The sequence below is a fragment of the Schistocerca nitens genome, chromosome 9, assembly GCF_023898315.1.
Source record: "Schistocerca nitens isolate TAMUIC-IGC-003100 chromosome 9, iqSchNite1.1, whole genome shotgun sequence".
In the NCBI taxonomy this organism is placed as follows: Eukaryota; Metazoa; Arthropoda; class Insecta; order Orthoptera; family Acrididae; genus Schistocerca; species Schistocerca nitens.
In genome coordinates this window covers 11,880,918-11,907,832 of record NC_064622.1, presented here as the reverse complement: position 1 = coordinate 11,907,832, position 26,915 = coordinate 11,880,918, and the positions used below count along the sequence as shown (strand labels likewise).

The window sequence follows — 26,915 nt, the reverse complement described above, 5'->3', positions numbered from 1 at the left end:
TTCAAGCTGTCTCTCTGCTGTTCCACTCATGAACGGCGTGCGGGAAAAATGAGCACTTAAATTTTTGAGCCCTGATTTCTCTTATTATCGTGATGATCATTCCTCCCTATGTAGGTGGGTGTCAACAGAATTTTTTCGCAATCGGAGGAGAAAACTGGTTATTGAAATTTCATGAGATGATCCCTTGGCAATGAAAAAGGCCTTTGTTTTAATGATTGCCACTCCAATTTACATATCGTGTCTGTGGCACTATCTCCCCTATTTCGCAATAGTACAAAACGAGTCGCCCTTCATTGAACTTTTTCGATGTCATCCATCAGTCCCAACTGGCGTGGATCCCACACCGCACAGCAATACTCCAGAATAGGGTGGCAAGCATGGTGCAAGCAGTCTGTTTAGTAAACCTGTTGCACCTTCTAAGTGTTCTGCCAATGAATCACAGTCTGTGGTTTGCTCTACCCACAACATTATCTATGTAGATTATTTGTAATTGTAATCCCTATGTATTTAGTTGAATTTACAGCTGTAAGATTTGTGTGACTTATCGCATAATCGAAATTTAGCGGATTTCTTTTAGTACTCATGCGAATAACTTCACACTTTTCTTTATCCAGGGTCAATTTCCACTTTTCCCACCATACAGATATCTTATCTAAATCATTTTGCTATTTGCTTTGGTCATCTGATGACTTTACAAGACAGTAAATGACAGCGTAATCTGCAAATAATCTAATAGGGCTACTCAGATTGTCTCCTACATCTTTAACATAGATCAGGAACAATAGAGGGTCTATAACACTTCCCTGGGGGGCGCTGGATATTACTTCTTTTTTAGTGTATGACTTTCCATCTATTACTATGAACTGTGACCTTTCTGACAGGAAATCACCAATCCAGTCACACAGCTGAGGTGATATTCCTTAGGCACGCAGTTTGCTTAGAAGATGCTTGTGAGGAATGGTGTCGAAAGCCTTCTCGAAATCTAAAAATATGGAATCAATTTGACATCCCCTATTGTTAGCACTCATTACTTCATGAGTATAAAGAGCTAGATGTGTTTCACAAGAATGTTTTCTGAATCTGTGCTGACTATGTGTCAATAAATCATTTTCTTCATGGTAATATCTACTTCTATATTTTGAACTTCGGCAAAACTTCGCCAATCTTGGGGATTTCGTGTTCTTTTAAATTTGGCATGCTTTTTTCGTTGCTTCTGCAACAGTGATCTGACCCATTTTGTGTACCATGGGGGATCAGTACCATCACTTATTAATGTATATGCTATGTATCTTTCAATTGTTGTCGATACTATCTCTTTGAAATCATTCCACATCTTTTCTAACCTTACATAATCAGAAAGGAAGGAGTGGAGACTGTCTCTTAAAAATGCTTTAAGAGCATTTTTATCCGCTATTTTAAATAGATGTACTTTGCATTTCTTTTTGATGGTTTGTAGGTATTACAGTATTCAGCCTAGCAGCAACTGTCTTGTGGTTGCTTATCCCTGTAACCGTCATGATACTCCCTGTTTGTCCAGGATTATTTGTTGCTAAGAGGTCCAGTATGTTTACGCTTTGAGTGGGCTCATGAACTAATTGTTCGAAATAATTTTCTGAGAAAGCATTCAGTACAATTTCAGGTGATGTTTTATGCCTGCCACCAGCTTTAAACGTATAATTTTTTCCAGCGTATCAAGGGTAGATTGAATTCACCACCGACTATAATAGTATGAGTGGGCTACCTATTTGAAATGAGACTCAAGCTTTCTTTGAACTGTTCAGCAACTATATCTTCAGAGTCAGGGGGTCAGTAAAATGATCCAATTAATAGTTTAGTCTGATTGTCAAGTATAACCTCTACCCATACTACCTACTTCAATTTCACTACACGGCAAACTACTTCTGATAGCAATAAATACTCCACCACCAACTATATTTAGCCTATCCTTTCTGAACACTGTTAGGTCGTTTGAAAACATTTCAGCTGAACTTATTTCCGGCTTTAGCTAGCTTTCTGTACCTAGAACTTGCTGAGTTTCAGTGCTTTCTATTAGGGCTTGGAGCTCTGGTTCTTTTTCAACACAGCTATGACAATTTACAACTACAATACCAATCATTTCTACAACTACCTTACTGTGTTTTACCTGCCCCCTTTTAGATGGACACCATTTCGGTGGTTTCCTGAGATGCTCTAACCTGAAAAGTCGCCCCATCCCTTACACACAGCCCCCACTACCCATGTAACCACTTAGTGAGTGTTGTGGACTCCTAACCTATTAAGTGGAACCCGTAAACCCACCACCCAATGATGTAAGTCAAGGAATCTGCAGCCTACACGGTCACAGAACTGCCTGAGCCTCTGATTCAGACCCTTCGTTTGGCCCTGCATCAAAGGACCACAATCAGTTCTGTCGACAATGCTGCAGATGGTGAGCTCCGCCCTAATGTCGCAAGCAAGACTGGCAGTCTTTACCATTTCCGCTAACAGCCCGAAACCAGAGAGAATCTCCTCCAATCCAAAGCAACACACTTCATTGGTACCGACATGGGCCCATGGGCCATCACCTGCAGTTGGCTGCACCCTGTACTCTTAATGGCATCCAGAAACTATCTTTCCACATCCGAATGACCCCCTCCCCCCATGCATGAACACTGGCTACCTTCCCCTCCTTGGCAGCCATGTTCCTAAGGGGCCCCATCATGTGCCTAATGTTGGAGCTCCGAACTACCAGCAAACCCACCCTCTGTGAATGCCCAGACCTTGCAGGCCAAGAAGCTTCCTCTGGAACAGTGTGGATGACTGCATCCGGCTCAGAGACTTCATCAGCCACAGATAATGCCAAAAACCTGTTCGTCAAACGAAACAGGCAGGCCCTACGATCGGCCCCTCGAAAAGTCTTTCATGCATACCAGACTTTGGAATGATCTCCCACTCAACCACTGCTGTGCTGGCAGCAACAATGAATAAAAATTTAACATTTGCCAGTGTCAGTCGGTGTGGGCTGCACCTGTTGTTGCTCGGCGGACATCTACGACTGTTTCTGGGACACAGATGCCACTGGGTTGATGAGACAACTGCTCTAGTCAGGCACACCCGTAGATTGTGGAAAATGTTTTCTGTCTCCAGGGTCCACTCGATGGACAGCTGGCCCTTGGCCTTTCCATTTGGTAATGTGCCGTAGGTGTGCAACCACTGACGCACTTCCTGCAGATGTCATTTGTGTTTAGTCAAAACACTAAAATACCATTGAAGCACCCAAAATAAGACAGAAGCTCCTTTAACACTTTTTGACATTTTATAGACCAAGTGCCATAGGTAAAAATTCCAGTAGGGCAAAGGGCATTAACTACCACTACCTTCACAATGCCAGAAGGTGCCACCGGCGGTCGATTGTACACTTTACAGCACTTTCTGACACTGGAAACTTTTGTGCCGACTAATGCACATGTAAAATCTTGAATGTCTAGTATAGAGTACCTGTTTGGGATTGTCGTGTTGTTTAAAAGTGTGGTAATCAGCACAAGGCTGCCACAAACTGTCTTTCTTTGTGAACAAGATGCAGACATTAAGACAGTGTGCTGTCAGAAAAACAGATTATCCCAGTTTGGAGCATTTCTTCAAACACGGCTTTTTTTCTGTTTGACACTCTGGGACAGTTATTTGGGTACACTGTGAAATGGGTTGGCCGAAAGTAGTACGTGTATGGTGCACAGTGTTGATTCTGATGCCACTATGCTGTGCTGGTATCAGGGGATCGGTCAATGACTTCTCGTGTGGGTTTCATAGGCTTTGGTGTTACCTATCTTCTGTACCGTGCCGTAGGTGGAGCTTTCCCGAATGGCAGTTACTGTGCTGCCATCAACTGTGTTCTGTAGTTCCAGTTTCCTCAAATCTGCCACTAATGCATAACGAATGAAGAAGTCGGTACACAATATAGGCTCGGTGTCATCGACGACTACAAATGTAAGGGTGTCGATAGTGGCAATTGTCGAGTCATTCCCTACTTTCAGACACAAACAGTCATCCAGTTTATTGTCAGGTGTGCACTGTGCTGGGAGTGTGTCAGTATTTGAGCTGGTGTCAACCGGAAAGGTCATACGTACAACCTCTGTGATGCAGTGGGGTGTGCTAGCAGCTGTAGTTTGTTTGGAACTTGAGTAGACATTGTACTGTTTCTGTGGATGTAACAGCTGTCACAGTTTGGTACATTTACTGCCAAGTGACACTGTTCCACTCGTCATTATTTTGCATCCGTGCCTTACGGTGCTTTTTGTCCGGCTTGTGATCTGTCGTGCTTAATAGACATTGTGACTGCCGTTTTGGTAGGTGCACAGTGCATTTCGATCTTCATCAACCAAAATGCTTGCGGTACGAGCAAACATTAATAATTTTGTCGTTGGTAATCTTGGCGGTGGAGCGCTGCAGTATGTCAGGACTGCAGCTGCTCGCCGAGTCCTCCCCGGTGCTGCCACATTTGAATCTTCCCGGTCAGCAGCACTGTGTGACAAAGCAAGCTGGGATAATTTTACTTCCCCTCTTGTTTTGCCATCTGCCTCCTTAAAATTCATTTTTTCATATCTGACTAATTACCATTAACATATGCTGAGTATAACCTGCATTTTCATAAAAGAGGAAGGTTGGCCCTTAGTTTAAAGAGTATAACACCAGATCTAATTTTGTGCTTAGTTTTATGTATGTAATTGATTTTCTAATTTATTTCGACTATTTCTAGTTAGTATCTTTTGTTATAGTGTGAAACCAGTTATTGTTTCATAACTTATATTCTGTTGTTGACGTATAAACAAATATAAATTATGTACTAATTGTAAACATTTGGAAGACAAAATGCTTGTAATCTTAAAGTATCTATTTGACTCTATTCGAAAAAGTGTTAGCAAAGCCATCCCTTCATTAATTCCAAAGTAATTAACAATTTTGTCAGAAGTGTTGTTTGCGTAACTATATATGTTAATTTCGTGATTTTTAACAAATAATTCGGCTTAACCCTCGTAGTAGAAGAAACTGTTAAAAAGAATCAATTTTTTGATGTATTCAGTTAATTTAATGAGTTAAGTTTTAATTGTAATTTCTATAAATTTAACTTCAAACAATGTGTAGTTTCAGCACCTATTATTGTGAGGATATGTAAGGAGCCGATGTTTAGTCCAGAGACAGTCAGTCTACGGCTGAGTTTGAGATGAGAAACCTGTGTTGGCTAGAACAACAATGCTTCAACTTAACAGTGAAATAAGTGTTACACCAATAGGCCATGTGTTAAAACAATGACAGCGTCTGCTCCAAATGTAACTTTCTTTTCTTCAAGAACTGTGAACTCTTTGTGGTTAGGTTTTTACTGCTCATAGATGTATAACAGTAAACTGTTGCCTGCCAGAAAAATATATCAGGCTGATAGGAGATATGTATGAAGGTGCAATGACAGGAGTCAGGAGCAGTGCAGGTGCAACAAAGGCATTTACAGCGAGAGTAGGACTACATCAGGGATCTGCTCTCAGCCCATATCTCTTTGACCTTGTCATGGATGTACTAGTCAAAGATGTGAAAAAAGAGGCACCTCGGAGCATGATGTTTGCCGATGATGTTGTAATCTGTGAACCCACCCGGGAGACACTTCAGGCCAAGCTTGAACAGTGGAGAAAAGCTCTAGAGGAAAGGGGAATGAGAATTAGAAGGGTGAAAACAGAGTATAAGTGTACAAAGGATGCCAAAGATCTATATATTAACCTGCAAGGAGAACAACCGACACTGGTCAAGAAATTTAAATACCTAGGCTCTTACATGCAAAGTACTGGAGGCTGAAATACAGCACATTATAAATAGTGGATGGATGAACTGGAAGAAACTGAACGGAGTACTGTCTAATAAGAAGGTTAATTGCAGGATGAAAGGAAAGCTTTACAAGTGTGTGGTGAGGCCTGTGGTGCTGTATAGTGCAGAAACTTGGCCAATTACAAAAGCTGAAGAGATAAAGATTGAAGTGGCAGAAATGAGAATGTTAAGATGGGTGAGTGGGGTGACAGGAAAGAATAGACTAAGGAATGAGTACATCAGGGGAACAGTGAACATGGGGTCCATAGGGAAGAAGGTTCAAGAAAATAAGCTAAGTTGGTATGGACATGTGCAGAGAAGAGGGGAGCACTGCGTGGGGAGAAGAGTTGAAGACCTAGAAATTGAAGGAAGGATCAAGGAGAAGAGGAAGATCGAAACTGAGATGGAAAGACAAGGCAGCAGGGGATCTTTGGGAGAAACGATGGCCCAGAGAAGAAGCAGTGGATAGGCATTTATGGAAGAGAAGGGTCCAGCAATGCAACGCCGACCCCACATGACGTGGGAAAAGGCTGAGATGATGATGATGAGATGTACAACAGTAAACTATTGTAGCAGTATGTGGATGTTTGCCTGCAACCTATGAATGAGGCGTATTGAAAGTTAAACAGTAGTGCACTGGCCGTATCACTGTGTATTATTGGGGGGTTGTGAACAGTGTTAGTTAAGTACTGTGAAACGCAAATGTGCACCTGTCAGCTACATCATTTAAAGTAGTCAATGTTCTACTTCCAGAATCCATTTTTCAACCAGTGCAGCAACGCAGTATGTTGACACCGAGGACAACAAAGAAAGAAATAAAGCAGGGAACGTCGTCACAACTGCTGTGGCAAGTCGACTCTGGAGCTCTGCAGAAAATCAGGGTGGGTGCCGGGGCACGATGGTGGCCCAGTCCAGTCTCGCCTCTTCGGGCGAGTCTGGCATCTGTCAAGTGGACGTGCCCGGTGTTTCATCTGCGATGATATCACGGTGTTGTCACTGGCGACTCCAGTACCACGTATATTCTAGTGGCCACTCTCGGCGTCTTCTCTGTCGGTCACTCTCTTTGTTACTCGCATCCGTGACACACCTGCTGCTACCGAACACTGCATACGACAGCGAGTCATCTGAAATTGTAGCTGTGCCTATTATACATTGTTGATGCTGTCAAAACTCTGAAGTGGTTTTTTCACCCTTGTTTTCTCAGTCAAGCAGTTGTCTGAGCCTTCAGTCATGCAATTTGTCATGGTCAACAGGTAATTTGGCTTTAAAAGTGTGATAAGCTCGGCGATCTGGCAGGTCCGCAATAATGTCCCGCACCCGTGTTGTCACCTGTTGTTTGCAGGCGTCAGAAACTTGTCAGTGTGCGATAATATATTCCGTCAGAGCGAAGTGAGTCTGTGGTCGGTTGGGCACAGACGGCAGGGCCCTTAACTGCAAAAATGGCATGGAAGAACCACTTCAGTTGATGGACGGACATTACATTGCTCCCGAGTGCAATTATCATGTGAAAAAAAAGACCTGAATGATCAACATTTTCAAATGTGTCTTAATGTCAGAACCCAGTGTAGCAGAAAGATCAAATGCGAGGTGGCGTGTAGTCTGTCATATAGGTTTGACGTATTGTTTTGCACCGTTTTAGCGTTCAGCTCATTACGACATACTGTGTTCACTTTGTGCATTTCAGGAAGGGAAACTTTAGTCATTGCTATACAAGAATCAGATGACTTGCAACAGTTAACATTTTTTTGTACTGACAATGCACAAGACTTACATAGGAAATATACACAGAATTCAAGTAATAGTAATCCGAGAGATAAGGCCAGTAGCGAGTCCAGGGAATCCCCCAAGTTGTAAGTACTGTGCCGAGTTGTATCGGAACTGCGAACGGAGAGTGATTTTTGGAGACAGGTGCAGCGGTAGGTACAACCACCCGCAGTTCTCAGAGGTGCAAATGGCACTGGGGGTCGAAAGAGCGCAAACAGCCAGTGCCACAAATTCACACGGTGCTGCAGCGAGCGCGTGTCGTTTGGCCAGCCAGGAGTGAGTTTCTGTTGTCGGTGTAGGTTGCTGGTGTGTTGGAAGTGAATAGCTGTACGTGGAGCAGCTGTTGGCCTCTCTGTAACTGGAGGCTTAAGACCTCCTGTGGCCCGTATGTGGTGGTATAGCAGAAGCATCACCACTGAGACCTCCAAAACCTGGATTTTGTTGCACATTTCTGCAACCTTGTGAGTGTCTTCCATTGTCGTGATTCCATATTTAACTGTCCACAAAATAAAATGGCCATACTTATACCATTTTATTCGTTGTCAGAGTCACCAGTTATGTGGCTAAACCTTACACACCACAGAAATAACATACATCAAATTGTAGCAACACAAACGTACAAGAAGTAACACATATTATTACAGATGGTTGCCGGATTGATTATTCTCACATACTCAAAGATTATGTATATACATCACACGTTAGGAATGATTCTGTAGTAAGGTGGGCTCTCTCCCACTGTGCCGCTACTCTCCACCTTCCCGCCCCTCGCGGAGCCTGCCTGCTGCCTCCAGCCTGCCGACACTTGTCTCCTGCTGTCAGAATCCCTCAGAGATTCTCATATTTTGTTAATATTTGTCAGTAAGCTGAAGACAGTTGAGTACAGTGTCAGTTCTTTGTTTGTTAGCTGACACGTCTCTACAGGCATTTTTGTCTAAGTGAAGTGTAGTGCTAGGATGACTGCACATCACATACCTCACTCCTCATATATGTACTTCTGTGGCTGTTGAGTAATTAGTTTGTCTGATATAAAAACCATGTTGTTATAAATGTGGATAATATAAACAGAGATTATGCTTTCATATTTATCATACATCAAATAAGCACTTTCACTCTTGAAAAAGTGTTCATTTCATCCCTGTTTATGAAATAATACTGGATTGGTGGGTTACATTTTACAAGAATTATGCTTAATTAGACAAATTTTGTGTTCTTCTAATACATATGCTGATACAGAAGCTGTTAAATGTTGAAGCTGTGATGCCTCGAGATTTTGAATAAGTATTTTATTACACTTTTTGTGAGTCAATAATTTCTTTCCCCACTTTTGTCTGTTGACAGTCAGTGAAGATTGTCCGAGCCACAAGACTTGCATTAGTTCTCAGTGCAGAGATGTGTGTGATGGAACCTGTGGAATAAATGCAAAATGCGAGGCACGGAATCGTGTCCCCATATGCTCTTGCCCTGCCGGATACTCTGGCGACCCTTTCGTGCATTGCCGCAATGATCCAGGTGAGCACTTCTTGTGTGAGTGGTTGAGTGAATGAGATTAGTGTGAGAGGGATAGAGGACACACTCTCAGTTCATAGTACACATCTGTACAGGAAATATGGGGAAGCAGCTTCAATAGATTTGGTCACCTGCCACCTCAGTTTCCCTTCTGAAGTTGATAAATTTGTAAAATATCTTGAAAATAAAAGTTCATTTGGAGTACACAGCATTTTAAATAAAATACAAAAATGCTGTACTCAGCTAATAAACAACATATTTCTGAAATTTGTAATTAGTCATTAATTCACAATACTTGGCAAGAGAGGGTAACATATTCCAGTATTAAACCATTTTAAAAGAAATTTTTTATATCCATTGTAAATAATTACTGACCTGTTTTGTTACTGACATTTTTGCCTAACCTTTCTGATTAAGTAATATGTTATCAAATGGTGTCCATCGTGGTAATAATATCACACTTAAAACTCACAAATTGATCTTTAAAAGAAATGCTCACTGATGCTGCCATTAATACATTCACTTGCCATATTTAGGTAATCATTAAATCACGAAATGACAGCAGTTAGTGTGTTTTGTTAGCTATTCAATGGATCCATGGAATTCTGTGAATCTTAATATTGCAGGGTGATTATAATTAAAGTTCCAGTTTCAAAATGCTGTAAAAAATCAACCGTTGCTCAGAATAATGTCAAATATGAACAGAATATTGAAGAAGGGGGAATCATTATGAAAACAATAAATAAATTTTTCCATTAGATGATGCTCTAAGCATCATAACATAAATGGGTCAGCAGCTACAAATGACGATAAATCACAATACGATGGCTACGGTGTGAGTTCCACATTAAACCAACTGTGCTGTGCAATGTGCATGACTGCACAAGTTTGACCTTCAACAGCTGTGGCACTGGTAGGTAAGCCCATCCACCATGCCAATGTCATACCACGTATAATGGGAAAAGTCAATTTGTACCATATTTACCCTATTATAAGACCAGTTTTTTCCCAAAAACATCAGTCAAAAATTGCAGGGTCATCTTATATTCACATATCAATCTATGCTTGCTGAGATCAACATTTTTACATGTTGTTGTTGATGTGGTCTTCAGTCCTGAGACTGGTTTGATGCAGCTCTCCATGCTACTCTATCCTGTGCAAGCTTCTTCATCTCCCAGTATCTACTGCAACCTACATCCTTCTGAATCTGCTTAGTGTATTCATCTCTTGGTCTCCCCCTACGATTTTTACCCTCCACGCTGCCCTCCAATACTAAATTGGTGATCCCTTGATGCCTCAGAACATGTCCTACCAACCGATCCCTTCTTCTGGTCAAGTTGTGCCACAAACTCCTCTTCTCCCCAATCCTATTCAGTACCTCCTCATTAGTTATGTGATCTACCCATCTAATCTTCAGCATTCTTCTGTAGCACCACATTTCGAAATCTTCTATTCTCTTCTTGTCCAAACTATTTACCGTCCATGTTTCACTTCCATACATGGCTACACTCCATACAAATACTTTCAGAAATGACTTCCTGACACTTAAATCTATACTCGATGTTAACAAATTTCTCTTCTTCAGAAACGCTTTCCTTGCCATTGCCAGTCTACATTTTATATCCTCTCTACTTCGACCATGATCAGTTATTTTGCTCCCCAAATAGCAAAACTCCTTTACTACTTTAAGTGTCTCATTTCCTAATCTAATACCCTCAACATCACCCGACTTAATTCGACTACATTCCATTATCCTCGTTTTGCTTTTGTTGATGTTTATCTTATATCCTCCCTTCAAGATACCATCCATTCCATTCAACTGCTCTTCCAAGTCCTTTGCTGTCTCTGACAGAATTACAATGTCATCGGCGAACCTCAAAGTTTTTATTTCTTCTCCATGGATTTTAATACCTACTCCAAATTTTTCTTTTGTTTCCTTTACTGCTTGCTCAATATACAAATTGAATAACATCGGGGAGGCTACAACCCAGTCTTACTCCCTTCCCAACCACTGCTTCCCTTTCATGTCCCTCGACTCTTATAACTGCCATCTGGTTTCTGTACAAATTTTAAATAGCCTTTCGCTCCCTGTATTTTACCCCTGCCACCTTTAGAATTTGAAGGAGAGTATTCCAGTCAACATTTTCAAAAGCTTTCTCTAAGTCTACAAATGCTAGAAACGTAGGTTTCCCTTTCCTTAATCTTTCTTCTAAGATAAGTCGTAAGGTCAGTATTGCCTCACGTGTTCCAGTATTTCTACGGAATCCAAACTGATCTTCCCCGAGGTCGGCTTCTACTAGTTTTTCCATTCGTCTGTAAAGATTTCGTGTTAGTATTTTGCAGCTGTGGCTTATTAAACTGATTGTTTGGTAATTCTCACATCTGTCAACACCTGCTCTCTTTGGGATTGGAATTATTATATTCTTCTTGAAGTCTGAGGGTATTTCGCCTGTTTCATACATCTTGCTCACCAGATGGTAGAGTTTTGTCAGGACTGGCTCTCCCAAGGCCGTCAGTAGTTCCAATGGAATGTTGTCTACTCCGGGGGCCTTGTTTCTACTCAGGTCTTTCAGTGCTCTGTCAAACTCTTCACGCAGTATCGTATCTTCCATTTCATCTTCATCCACATCCTCTTCCATTTCCATAATATTGTCCTCAAGTACATCGCCCTTGTATAGACCCTCTATATACTCCTTCCACCTTTCTGCTTTCCATTCTTTGCTTAGAACTGGGTTTCCATCTGAGCTCTTGATGTTCATACAAGTGGTTCTCTTATCTCCAAAGGTCTCTTTAATTTTCCTGTAGGCAGTATCTATCTTACCCCTAGTGAGATAAGCCTCTACATCCTTACATTTGCCCTCTAGCCATCCCTGCTTAGCCATTTTGCACTTCCTGTCGATCTCATTTTTGAGATGTTTGCATTTCTTTTTGCCTGCTTCATTTACTGCATTTTTATATTTTCTCCTTTCATCAATTAAATTCAATATTTCTTCTGTTACCCAAGGATTTCTACTAGCCCTCGTCTTTTTACCTACTTGATCCTCTGCTGCCTTCACTACTTCATCCTCAAAGCTACCCATTCTTCTTCTACTGTATTTCTTTCCCCCATTCCTGTCAATTGTTCCCATATGCTCTCCCTGAAACTCTCTACAACCTCTGGTTCTTTCAGTTTATCCAGGTCCCATCTCCTTAAATTCCCACCTTTTTGCAGTTTCTTCAGTTTTAATCTACAGGTCATAACGAATAGATTGTGGTCAGAGTCTACATCTGCCCCTGGAAATGTCTTACAATTTAAAACCTGGTTCCTAAATCTCTGTCGTACCATTATATAATCTATCTGATACGTTTTAGTATCTCCAGGGTTCTTCCATGTATACAACCTTCTATCATGATTCTTAAACCAAGTGTTAGCTATGATTAAGTTGTGCTCTGTGCAAAATTCTACCAGGCGGCTTCCTCTTTCATTTCTTAGCCCCAATCCATATTCACCTACTACGTTTCCTTCTCTCCCTTTTCCTACACTCGAATTCCAGTCACCCATGACTATTAAATTTTCGTCTCCCTTCACTATCTGAATAATTTCTTTTATTTCATCATACATTTCTTCAATTTCTTCGTCATCTGCAGAGCTAGTTGGCATATAAACTTGTACTACTGTAGTAGGTGTGGGCTTCGTATCTATCTTGGCCACAATAATGCGTTCACTAAGCTGTTTGTAGTAGCTTACCCGTGTTCCTATTTTCCTATTCATTATTAAACCTACTCCTGCATTACCCCTATTTGACTTTGTGTTTATAACCCTGTAGTCACCTGACCAGAAGTCTTGTTCCTCCTGCCACCGAACTTCACTAATTCCCACTATATCTAACTTTAACTTATCCATTTCCCTTTTCAAATTTTCTAACCTACCTGCCCGATTAAGGGACCTGACATTCCACGCTCCGATCCGTAGAACGCCAGTTTTATTTCTCCTGATAACGACATCCTCTTGAGAATTCCCCACCCGGAGATCCGAATGGGGGACTATTTTACCTCCGGAATATTTTACCCAAGAGGACGCCATCATCATTTAATCATACAGTAAAGCTGCATGCCCTCGGGAAAAATTACGGCCGTAGTTTCCCCTGGCTTTCAGCCGTTCACAGTACCAGCATAGCAAGGCCATTTTGGTTATTGTTATAAGGCCAGATCAGTCCATCATCCAGACTGTTGCCCTTGCAACTACTGAAAAGGCTGCTGCCCCTCTTCAGGAACCACACGTTTGTCTGGCCTCTCAACAGATACCCCTCCGTTGTGGTTGTACCTGCGGTACGGCTATCTGTATCACTGAGGCACGCAAGCCTCCCCACCAACGGCAAGGTCCATGGTTCATGTTGGGGGTCATTTTTACATAGTTTAATAAATAGATATAGGGGTATTTTTACATTTTCTAATGAAGCTTCAGCTATTGAGATCTGTGCCAGATTTATTTTTAAGAATTCGGAAGGGTGGGATGAGCAAATGATACTGAAGCCCCAACAGCTAGAGATTTCCTGATACGCTGAAGCATTCGATGCAGTGTCGATCTCGCTCGAACAGTCGAGGAAATTAGACTTGCGTGGCACTAGTGCGAGGTATGCACGGGAAACTAGCGACCACAACAATCTACTGCTCTGTTTAAAATTTGATAATTTTGTGAAACCAAAGAGGACATAGCAATAAATTCTATCATCTTGTAAACTCTTGTTTTATTTGAACAGGTTTGCAATAAAAGTTTTTGGTGAGTTTTCACGGTCTAGGCAATACGATAGTGAATTATTACTGACAGCGCTGCATTCTGTACACAGCATTTTATTTCCACGTAATACAATATGTAGCATCCATTAAATATGAAAGCACATTGCGTATACTAATTGTGGCCCCAGAAGAGGGCATGTACATTGTCCATCAGTGATGTCATTGTTCAGAGTCCCCAAAGACCAACCCACCCCCTCCCGGCCCGGGGAGTGCAGAGCACGGTGGGAGGCGAGTTACTGCTGCCGCTCACGTGAATTTGTAATCTGTGAGGTGTTGCGGGAAGCGTCGTGGTCGGCCGTACACCGAGGTGGGAGGTGGTGCTCTGTCATCCACTGCCATCGGCCGTCGCACGGGTGATGCTGGTCATTCCAAGTTCCATCAACGTCTGTGGTGGCAATAAAAGTGGTGCAGAATCACTGGAGAGATCTTCCAAGGTCTATACCGGCTCCACAATGGTTGACAGCCACCGTTGTCAGATTGCCATCGCCCTAGATTCGGAAAGTTTTATCGCTGCAGTCGATGACTCAGTATGGACCCTCGTACGGAGTCACGAGTGCAGGTCAGACCGTGTCGTCTCGTCACACAGAATGACAGATTGTGTTGTGTCTGGTGCCTTGTATACAAAAGTAGGCAGTGTTGTGTGGGGCTGTGGTGATGCACTGAATTCTTCTCCATACTGGTTTTAGTAGTTCCAGTAATGGTTGTGGGTCGTTGTCTGTGAGTGGCTTGAAAAGGTCCTCCGGTAGTTGCAGTATGTCTCCACATAGCAATTCGGCAAGCGACACCTGTAAATCCTCTTTTGCAGTGTTATGCATCCCTAGCGAGACCCGAGGGAGCACTTCCCCCATTCACCACCGTGACACACGAGTGCTGCTTTCATTTCTGTGCCACTTATCAACGAGACTGTAACTATGTGGGTGGTCGCTGTCATACACCAGAGGTCGATGCCCCACATGTTGCGTAATGTTTCAAACAATGAGATGTCTACTGTTGTCCTCCATTGTTATCATGAGTGGGCAGCTGAACTGGGCGATCTACGTTTTCGCAAATGTCGTAGCTGTGGCTTTTGCCATCATATCGGTCATCGGTGTCACCTCAACTCGTTTCACCCCCATCAGTCATTGAGTCATTTATCCTGAAGATTCCAGTAAAGGGCCAACAAGGTCCAAAGGAATGTGATAAAATCATCCCCACAGAACTGTGAAGTGGCCTAGTGGCGATTGTGTCTGACGACCGACTTTCATTGTGGGGCATATTACTGGATGGGAGAGATTTTGCAACGACTGGAAAATGGCTTTGTGAAAGGGCACTGGAACCAGTGGCCGTCGTTTTCCAAGTGAAGTAGAACTGCGTCTGTCTCTGGTAGCTAACATTGTCCAAACCTCAGACTGGTTGCTGGGTCAGAAGCAAGCACCGTAATTGACATATCTGATGTCTGTTCCTGTGCCATTTGGAGGTAGTTCAGTTGAAGCAATATAGTATTGACCTGCCCATAAGTAGCAGATGTCCATTTTAAATTGAGAAATATAGTCCAAGTATCTAAATTGTCTCGTAGTAACTCATGTCAACAGATGTCGAATCACGTCCACAATCAGTTTATGGCCTTTTGTAAATCGCAGTCGCTCGCCCGTCAATATCTTCTCTGAAATAGCGGACAGCTTCGTAGATTGCTAAAAGTTCTCGGTGAAATGCGGAGTACTGCGTTTGGGCTTTTGAGAGCTTTTTGTAGAAAAACCAGAGCGGCTCCACTTGCTCATTGTTGGAGTTGGAGTATCGTGCCTATTGCTACCGTACTGGCATCAGTAGTGAATGTAAGAGTGCGCCCAGCACTGGGTGGGCTAAAGGCACTGCCAAAACCAAACTGTCAACTGAATGTGCGAAAGCCATTTGCATGTCTTCGGTCCATGTAAGCTGGTGATGTCCATGGGTGTTTGGTCATTTTAGCAGCAGAGCATCAAGTAGGTAAAAAGATAAGGGCTAGTAGAAATCCTTGGGTAACAGAAGAAATATTGAATTTAATTGATGAAAGGAGAAAATATAAAAATGCAGTAAATGAAGCAGGCAAAAAGGAATACAAACGTCTCAAAAATGAGATTGGCAGGAAGTGCAAAATGACTAAGCAGGATGGCTAGAGGACAAATGTAAGGATGTAGAGGCTTATCTCAGTAGCGGTAAGATAGATACTGCCTACAGGGAAATTAAAGAAACCTTTGGAGAAAAGACAACCACTTGTATGAATATCAAGAGCTCAGATGGAAACCCAATTCTAAGCAAAGAAGGGAAAGCACAAAGGTGGAAGTAGTATATAGAGGGTCTATACAAGGGCGATGTACTTGAGGACAATATTATGGAAATTGAAGAGGATGTAGATGAAGATGAAACAGGAGCTATGATACTGCGTGAAGAGGTTGACAGAGCACTGAAAGACCTGAGTCGAAACATGGCCCCGGGAGTAGACAACATTCCATTAGAACTACTGACAGTCTTGGGAGAGCCACTCCTGACAAAACTCTACCATCTGGTGAGCAAGATGTATGAGACAGGCGAAATACCCTCAGACATCAAGAAGAATATAATAATTCCAATCCCAAAGAAAGCAGGTGTTGAGTGGTAGAAATTGACCTTGCGGAAGATCGGTTTGGATTCGGTAGAAATGTTGGAACACATGAGGCAATACTGACCTTACGACTTATCTTAGAAGAAAGATTAAGGAAAGGGAAACCTACATTCCTAGCATTTGTAGACTTAGAGAAAGCTTTTGACAATGTTGACTAGAATTCTCTCTTTCAAATTCTTAAGGTGGCAGGGGTAAAATACAGGGAGCGAAAGGCTATTTACAATTTGTACAGAAACCAGATGGCAGTTATAAGTATCAAGGGGCATGAAAGGGAAGCAGTGGTTGGGAAGAGAGTGAGACAGGGTTGTAGCCTCTCCCCAATGGTATTCAATCTGTTTATTGATCAAGCAGTAAAGGAAACAAACAAAAATTCAGAGTAGGTATTAAAATCCATGGAGAAGAAATAAAAACTTTGAAGTTCGCCGATGACGTTGCAATTCTGTCAGAGATAGCAAAGGACTTGGAAGAGCAGTTGAACCGAATGGACAGTGTCTTGAAAGGAGGATATAAGATGAACATCAACAAAAGCAAAATAAGGATAATGGAATGTAGTCGAATTAAGTCGGGTGATGCTGAGGGAATTAGATTAGGAAATGAGACACTTAAAGTAGTAAATGAGTTCTGCTATTTGGGGAGCAAAATAACTGATGATGGTCGAAGTAGAGAGGATAGAACATGTAGACTGGCAATGGCAAGGGAAGCATTTCTGCAGAAGAGAAATTTCTTAACATCGAGTATAGATTTAAGTGTGAGGAAGTCATTTCTGAAAGTATTTGTATGGAGTGTAGCCATGTATGGAAGTGAAGCGTGGATGATAAATAGTTTGGACAAGAAGAGAATAGAAGCTTTCGAAATGTGGTGCTACAGAAGAAAGCTGAAGATTAGATGGGTAGATCACATAAATAATGAAGAGGTATTGAATAAAATTGGGGAGAAGAGGAGCTTGTGACACAACTTGACTAGAAGAAGGGATCGGTTGGTAGGACATGTTCTGAGACATCGAGGGATCACCAATTTAGTATGGGAGGGCAGTGTGGAGGGTAAAAATCGTAGAGGGAGACCAAGAGATGAATACACTAAGCAGATTCAGAAGGATGTAGGCTGCAGTAAGTACTGGGAGGTGAAGAAGCTTGCGCAGGATAGAGTAGCATGGAGAGCTGCATCAAACCAGTCTCAGGACTGAAGACCACAACAACAACAACGAGTGCGCAGAGCTTCTGCAGAGCTGTCAGTTCCTGTAAAGAGCTTCACCAGCGGCACACAATGCTGCATTGCAACAGTTGTGCCGAGTACCTCAGATGCAAACTGAAGGACAGCCATGTAACCTGTGTCCTTTATTTTGCATATTCTGTTGCTAACAGCACCATCTTGCAGTAAAATGATGATTAAATTTCATTAATTTTTTTCCATAATGTTTCTCCCTTTGATAAATGTCATTTAAATTTGATGTCATTCGGAAGAGTGGTTTCTACAGCATTTTGAATCTGGAACCTTGAAAATTTCTGGGCATGCACATTGGTCAAAACTTAAGCTGGAAAGACGACATCAATTATTTATCCCACAGGCTCAGTTCAGCATGTTTTGCATTGAGGGTAATATATAAAATATGCAGCAGACAGTGTGCTAGATTAGTCTATTTTGCTTTATTGCAGTCTGTTGTGTATTTTGGTATATAGTATTCTGGGGTAAAACTAAATCATACTTAATGGATACATTCAAACTACAGAAAAGAGCTATTCAAATTACAACACACAATTCTCCAAGAACTCACTGTATGCCTCTCTTCTAACAATTACATATACTCACATCATCAGTGTGTATATTTAAAAGCATTCTATGTTCAAGAGCAAACCTGAACAATTTTCCTACCAAGGACAACTGCTGCAATTATAATATGTACAATTGTAACAATTTACATGCAGAAAGAGTAAGAATAATACAAACCCAAAAGCATGTAAGTTATTTTGGAATAAAAATTTACAATGCTATGCCAGTTTAAATGAAGGAAATAACAGAAGAAGTAAAATTTAAGACTGAGTTTAAAAATTACCTTTTAAGTAAAAGTTTGTAGGACATAGATGAGTACTTTGAATGTGTGTAAAATTTATCTTAACATTTATGTACATGCTCATGACAATGTTGTACTCTGAAAAATGCATTGAAAACACATTTAAGTGATATTCTGTTATTATGTTTGTTTTACATGCACTTTGCATGTTAATTACACTTGTAACAGTTCATATATTGTGTAAATGATTTACTGGAAGACAATAAATTGAAATGAAATTAATCACCCCGTATGTTAGGAAAAAATGAAGTTTTTTTTTTTTTTTTTTTTTTTTTTAAATTAACCTCTGTAGCCAACAAATGGATCAAAAGTTTCTCAGTTGTGAAATGGAAAATATCCCTTTGAAATAGTAACATTACAAATCAATTTATTATCCTTTTGGCACATACTTATTCCCTAACAATGTGTAGGTGCATCCACTCTTGTATTAACAGTTACACTCGTTTTACAGTCACATTGCCTTTTTCAATTATGTACTAACAGCAGCCTGTACTGCCATGAAGCCATTTTGATCATAAATTTCATAACTAATTCTGCGCACCTTTCCGCTGATGAACCAAATCGTAAACCATTTTTACCCTGCAATATGACATAATACTTTCAACTTGTAATCATACTGTCTCACAAATTCTTCAAAAAATTTATCCACAACACATCTGCACATGACGGTCTGCACATAATGCCATCAACGACTCTCCACCCCCTATTTGTCTGCCAAAAACATGAAATTTATTTTTAATTTAATTATGATTCTTTTCAAAGAAAATGTGTGTAATTATGAATTTTCAAAAACTGTTCCATAAAGTATGTGTGTAATTATGGATTTTCAAATCTATTCCATAAAGTATCCAACAATATTTCATCATTCACCAGTTAACATTCTATCACCAGACTGTAAAAACATGTGTAACTTCACACAATATTTTGTCATGTGCATAAAAAATGCAATTTTTGTAAAACAAACAACTTTTCTAATTCAAACATAGTGGACACTTTTCTTGTTATTCTGGCATTATTTAAACTTATTACCATCACAAGTATGATTTTCAGATTTTTTAAAAACCAATAGTGCACTTTGCACATCTTTATAATTTTAAATAACATTGCTGGGAAATAGAGACTGTTTATTACTAATTTTATTTAAAGAGAAGGCTGTCTGTCTGGACTAGAAATGATTGGAACAAAGCTGGAGGCAGTATGATCCACTAAATTATTAGGTACTGTGGATGTTGAGCTGAAATGAAAACAACATATAAATTCTACCTGTAAAAAAATCAGCTCTGTCCCATTCATAATGAAGTAGCTATCACAATATGCAGACAAACAACGTGTGTGTACAGTGTACCATAGCTTTTATAAACCATACCTGCTTACAGAGTGACAATGTGTAGAAACGCAATTATTCAAGAAACAAAAAGATCATTCACATCTTAATTTTATACATTCTTGTACATATATATAAAACAATAATCAAGCAATGGAAAATCCAGGATGGAATGTAACAGTATTATGAAAAGGAAAGTTGCCACTCGCCATATAGCCGAGATGCTCAGTCACAGATAGGCACAACAAAAAGACTGTCACAAATAAATATTTCAGCCAGTAAGGCCTTTGTCAACAATGATGACACACACACACACGTACACACACTCATGCAAACACAACTCACACACATGACTCAGGCAACTGAAGCGACACTGCAGTAAAACAATACTGTACATCACAAAAGATATTTGAGAGTGGATTGCAAATGCTAGTGTACCTGACTGCAACACACAGCAGGAAATACATGAAGCACACCTCAACTGGTGATGATAATGCTTGAAAATTACCTCAGTAGTCAGATATCCAGTTACTAAGAGCTGTGTCTGGAAACCTGAATGCCAGCATTCATGACCCTAGCGTACCAAAGAAACTCATAAGTCTATAAGAGGAAAAGAAATTTTATGGTGTTAAAGAGTGTGTATCAAATTAAATTTGTGTATATTATTCTTTATAATGGGTGCAATTGCCCGAGACTGCAGTCGTCTCGTTGAGTTTGCATGTGTGTGTGTGTGTGTGTGTGTGTGTGTGTGTGTGTGTGTGTGTGTGTGTGTGTGTGTGCGTGCGTGCGTGCCTGTCATCTATTGTTGATGAAGACCTTACTAGGCGAAAGCTTTATTTAGTGGAGATGCTGAGTTGCAGATAGGCACAACAAAAACACTGTCACAAATAAAGCTTTTGGCCAGTAAGGACTTCGTCAATGATAGACACACACACACACACACACACACACACACACACACACACACACACACACGACTGCAGTCTCAGACTTCTGAAACTTCTGAAACCACACTGCTATAAAAGAATAATATACATCACAAAAGATATTTGAGATTGAATTGCAAATGCTAGTGCACCTGATCACAACACGCAGCGGGAGGACATATACAAAGCACACCTCAACTGCTGATAATGCTTGAAAATATCCTTAGTACCCAGATATCCAGTTACTAAGAACTGTGCCTCGAAACCTAAATGCCAGCCAGCATTCACAACCCTAGCTTACCAAAGAAACTCTGAAGACTATATGGTGGAAAAGAAATTTTATGGGGTTAAAGAGTGTGTACTGAATTAAATTTGTGTATATTGTTCTTTATAATGGTTGCAGTTGCCTGAGACTGCAGTTGTGTGTGTGAGCTTGAGCTTGTGTGTGTGTGTGTGTGTGTGTGTGTGTGTGTGTGTGTGTGTGTGAGTGAGTGTGAGTGTGCGCGTGTTACTGTCGTCTATTGTTGACGAAGGCCTTACTGGCTGAAAGCTTTATTTGTGACAGTCTTTTTGTTGTACCTATCTGCAGCTCAGCATTTCTGCTATATGGTGAGTAGCAACTTTACTTTTTATAATATTGTTATAATTAATTGTGCTAGAGAGTGTAATCAAAGTGGTTGCTTCTTAGGAAATAAGTGATAATGAATGTTTTATGTTGTTGATATGTCCTATGTTTCTCATACATTCACTGCTCACAGTGTAATCTTACAGGATAAATAAAATTCAATTCAATTCAATTAAAAAAGTCATCTTCTTGAGCAATGGTTGATGTTTTCACAGACTCATCTCTACATGTGCTATCTTGTCTGACTGGAGTCTAGGCTGTTAGCACATATAAGACAATTTGTTGCACCATTTGTGAAAATGACTAGATAAGCCATTCTGAAATAAATCAACTTGTTTGTTTCTTTCTGTATAATGAATAAATTTCACTGCATAGATGCTCTTACATTGGGATGTATTTCACGTTGGGTGCAGAAATTAACTGCAAGTAAAGGCCATTCTCTGCTTATTTATAGTTCTTTTATGCAATTCTAATGCCACTTGACAATTTGTATGCTTTCATCTGGTGGCTCATTGTATTCCAGCATATTAAGGCAGTTTCAGGCATTCACATTTTACGTATTTCTAAAGAAAACTTTTCTTTTTCAGAGTCTCTTTGCATACCAAATCCTTGTGGAAAGAATGCACAATGCAAAGTAGTGAACAAAGTGCCCACTTGTTCGTGTCCTCCAGGTACAGTACAAACAATATAATGTTACGTTTTTAGTAAATGATTCAGTAAAAATTGTAACATGTAAAAGGACTATCCCAAGCAAATGTGAACTTGGAAGATGTGTAGAACTTTTTACTAGCAATTAATATAAATATTGGGTTGGCTACTGCGAGGTCTGTTCTGCTCAAAAAATTCCGGAACATTCATAATTTCGAACCAACAATGCGTTGGAGCAAAATGCGGTTGGCATCCCTACACATGCCTATTTTTAGTGTGTAAGTATGGGAAGCTTCATTGTTGTATGTTTGTTAGTTATTTTGTTCAGTGCTGTTTTGAGCAGAACATTGTGCCACATAGTTAGTGAATTTCGAGATGGTAGAGTTAGAGAAGCAATGCATCTGTATTAAATTTTGCATGAAACCCAAGAAAACCTTTACAGAAACACACCAAATGTTGTAGGAAGCCTACGGTGACAAATGCTTAAGCTTTACCTGGTGTTACGAATGGTTCACATGATCTAAAAATTGCCGGAAGGAAGGTAAAGATGACCCTTGTTCAGGATGCCCTTTGACGTCTACCAACAACACTCATGTGAGGAACATCAGTGAAATTGTGTGTGCCAATTGAAGATTAGTGTTCGAGAGATTGTGGAAGAATGTAACATTTCAGTTGGATTATGTCATGAAATCCTGACATGGCATCTTGGAATGCATCGTGTTGTCACCAAGTTCGTTCCACAGCTCTTGAATCAAGTCAAGGAAGACCTTCGCCTCGCAATCTGTGAAAAGCTTTTGGATTGCGCAAATGAGAACAAAATGTCCATTAAGAAAATCAAAGCTGATGATGACATGTGGGTCTATAGTTATGATGTTGAGACCAAGGTTCCGTAATTTTTTGTACAGACCTCATAAGTTCATAGTGTTTTTCCATAAGCTGAATAAACACAACATATACACATTACAGAAACTTTAGTCATAATAATATTTACTCCTTCACTGTTTACAACACGCTGATAGTTTTCTTCGAATCTGAAGAATTAGTTTATCACGAATTCGTGCCACAGGGACAGACTGTTAATTGAAGATACTATCAGGACATGTTGTGACACCTGAGAGAAAATGTGGGATGGAAACGGTCTGAAATGTGGCAAGACAACTCTTGACTCTTGCATCACAATAATGCAACCATACATTCATCCCTGCTGGTGTGTGACTGTTGTACAAAACACGAAATCACTGTGCTGCCTCTTCCTCCATACTCTCCAGAACTGGCCCCTGTGAACATTTTTTTATTACCAAAGTTGAAAACCCCATTGAAAAGATGCAGATTTCCAACAATATACGAGATAAAAGAAATTCACATACAGCACTTCACGTGATCCAGCAAGAGGCATACCAAGACTGCTTCCAGTGGTGGAAAAGCATTGGGAGTGGTGTATCAGTTCTGGAGGTGAGTGTTTCAGTGGAGACCATGCACAATAAGTAAAAGATAAGTGTAGAAAAATGTTGTGGACAAAATTCCGGATTTTTTTGCACAGACCTCGTAAGCTCATAGTGTTTTTCCATAAGCTGAATAAACACAACAGATACACATAACAGAGATTTTAATCATAATAATATATACTCTTTCACTGTTTACAACAGTCTGCCAATGATGGGGTAACTTCTCAATTCTGCACCTGTAGAAATCACATGGTTTTGAGGCAAAGAATTCGTTGAGCCATGTTCAGAGTGCATTTTCATCCAGACAGGAAGTTCCTTGAAGTTGTTCGATAGAAAGTTGAAAAGATGAAAATCTGAGTGCACAAGATAAGGTGAAGAAGATGGTTGCAGAATGAATTTCAAATCCAACTCTTGTTTAGTATTTTCTGTCAGCCTAGCTGAATGTGAGCAAGCATTATCGTGAATTAGCATTACTTCACACACTCTTTCTTGGTGTCATTCTGGGATTGTGTCTGCAACACATCTCAGTTGTTGAAAGAAACTGTCAGCAGTCATAGTTACACCTCGGGAAGCAATCCATAGTACACCAACCATACCATCGTTGTTCCACCAGACACGTGACATTATCTTTTATGCATGTGCACAGACAGGCCTTTGTATGGGGAATTGCTGTTTTATTTTGGCTCAGTCATTTCTCTCTTTTCCTTATGCTAGCATAAAGACACCATTTCTTGTCACCAGGTATGATACAGAACAGGAATGGTCAGTACTGTTCACAAGCCAATTGATGGCGAGCAAGCAGAGGTGCACATATGATGACCCACAAAGTTTTGTGATTTTGACTGATAGCATGTGGTATCTGTACACCTGAAATTTGAACCTTTCCCACTGCATGCAGTTGTCACTTAGTTGTGCAATGATTACAGTTCATCACATTTGCCAGTTCTTGAATATGCTGGTATGGATCATTGTGTATTAATGCGTTTAAATGATCTTCATCAAACCCCAAAGGTTTTCCTGAACTTGGAGAGTCACTAATGTCTAAACAATCCCTCTTAAAATGAGAAAACCACTTTCTTGATCTGCTCTGTCCAGCGGCATTATCCCCATATACGGTGCAAATGTTTCTTGCTGCTTTCATTGCTGTCACCACACTCTTGAACTCAGACAGGAGAATATGTTGGGAATGTTCTGATTTACCACTTGGCACTCCATTTTCTAGCATCCACAGCTCCACTTACCTCCCAATGACAACATGTAAACTCAAATAGCAGCAGTGAATGTCAAATAAAAAATAATAATAAATAAATAAAAATAAAAAAGTAAAAAATGATACATAAGCTCATAGCAACTGGAATATCAACATCCAAAAGAAAAACTCTACAAACTTATGCACCAATGTAATACAATTCCATCAGCATGCCCATCAAAATATGTGATATTTCTGTTGGGTTTGTCATCAAGGTCTAAAATTAACACTATATTATATTTGTAAATGTGAAGGTCCCAAGCTCGAAGAGTCCTCAAGCTTATTAATTGAAAAAAATAATGTAGTTGTGGTGCTATCTTCAATGTACTTTTTAATTGATGAAAAAGCTTTTGGGCACGGAGATGGAGTGACCACAATTGTGCATAACTGCTAACTTATTTGTAGATGATTTTGAGAACAGGCACTTAAGCAAATTTCTTTAAAATCAACCTATTTTTGGAGATTAAACTTTGTAGTATGTACTGGACTCTACAATGTGACAACAGTATTGGATTACTGTCATCTCATCCCCACAGCTTGTGGCGACATTCCCTGCATTGTTTCTTTGTTTGTTGTCCTCGGTGTCGACGTACTGCGTTACTACCCTGGCTGAAAAATGGGTTGTGGAAGTGCAACTGCTGTCTACTGTAAATGATGTATCCGACAGAGGCACATTTGCGTTTCACAGTCTTTTACTTTCACTGTTCACAACCCCCCCAATACTACACATTTATATGGCCAGTGCACTATTGTTTTAACTTGCCATAAACTTCATTAATAGGTTGCAGGTGAACATTCACATACTGCTAGAATAGTTGACTGTTGAACATCTGTGTGCAGTAAAAACATAACCAAAAAGTTCACAGTTCTTTAAGAATAGAAAGGTATGTACGGAGCAGACACTGTCATTGCTTTAACACATGGCGTATTGGTGTAACACTTATTTCACTGTTAAGTTGATGCATTGTGTCATTCTAACCGACACAGGTTCCTTGTCTGAAACTTGGCCATAGACTCGAATTATTTGTTTAAATCACGAAATTGACAAATATTAAGTATGAAAACAATACTTTGGACAAAACTATTAATTAAGGGCTACCTTTGCTAACGTGTTTTCAAATGTAGCAAAATAGATACTGTAAGATTTCTAGTATGTCGTCTCCCAAACGTTTATAATCAGTACAGAATTTATATTTGTTTATAAGTCAACAATAGAATTTAAGTTACCAAACAATAACAGATTTCACCCTATAACAAAAGATACTAACTACGAATAGTTCAAATAAATTAGAAAATCAATTACATACATAAAACTAAGCACAAATTTAGATCTGGGGTTATATTCTTTAAAACTGAGGGCCAACCTTTCTCTTTTATGAAAATGCAGATTATACTCACGTATGTTAATGGTAATCAGTTAAAATTGAAAAAATGAATTCTAAAGAGGCAGATGGCAAAACAAGAGGGGGAAGTAAAAATATCCCAGCTTGCTCCGTATCAAGCTGTGACGACCTAACCATTCTGTGACAGTGTTGGCTCGACACTACAGCACTGCAACTCATAGGAAATTGCGTACATCGGTGACCTGATGCCTTCTTTGTCACCTGCACCCTGGCATGCGTGCTACAGTTTTGGCTCCTATTGTCCAGAAATCACAAGTGATGAAGACTAATGAGGACACACGAATGCTACCAATGGCAGATCGAATGACAAAAGGTAGTGTTTTCGTATTCTTATTACGCTTCCCTCATACACATTACAAGCTGTCTTCTCGATCACTGTTTGACAGCCTCATAGCTGAGCAGTACAGTGGGCAGACAGCAGGTCTGACTGGACACAATAAGCAATCTCACCTTCTCCGTACTACGAGCAACCGGCACAGCTACTGCCGGACGAGATGCCGCTCCTCCTCCGGGCAACTCCACGTATCGTATTTCAGCAGGACGATGCCCGACCACGAGTGATGAGGAATGTGCGAGCCTTCCACATAGAACTCTTTTAAGTATCACCAGTTCTACGGCTAAAACACAGCCGGATACACTCGTATACTGTCTGGCGAGACAGTATCGTGCCGAAGTGGGCAGAAGCGGAAGCGTCGTCACTGTGAGCAGACAGGCCACTGGGGGTACTGGCAGGCC

The 26,915-nt window shown here is 40.4% G+C and overlaps 1 protein-coding gene across 2 annotated transcripts in view; it reads left to right on the top strand.

Moving 5' to 3' along the window:
- Positions 1-26,915, top strand: part of LOC126203623 (neurogenic locus notch homolog protein 1-like) — a 167,148-nt gene that overhangs the window by 75,878 nt on the left and 64,355 nt on the right. For both annotated transcript variants that reach the window (XM_049937995.1, XM_049937996.1), the window contains exons 4-5: positions 8,932-9,102; positions 22,023-22,106. In XM_049937995.1, the coding sequence (XP_049793952.1) occupies positions 8,932-9,102; positions 22,023-22,106 (255 nt within the window). The remainder of the gene's footprint in view (positions 1-8,931; positions 9,103-22,022; positions 22,107-26,915) is intronic.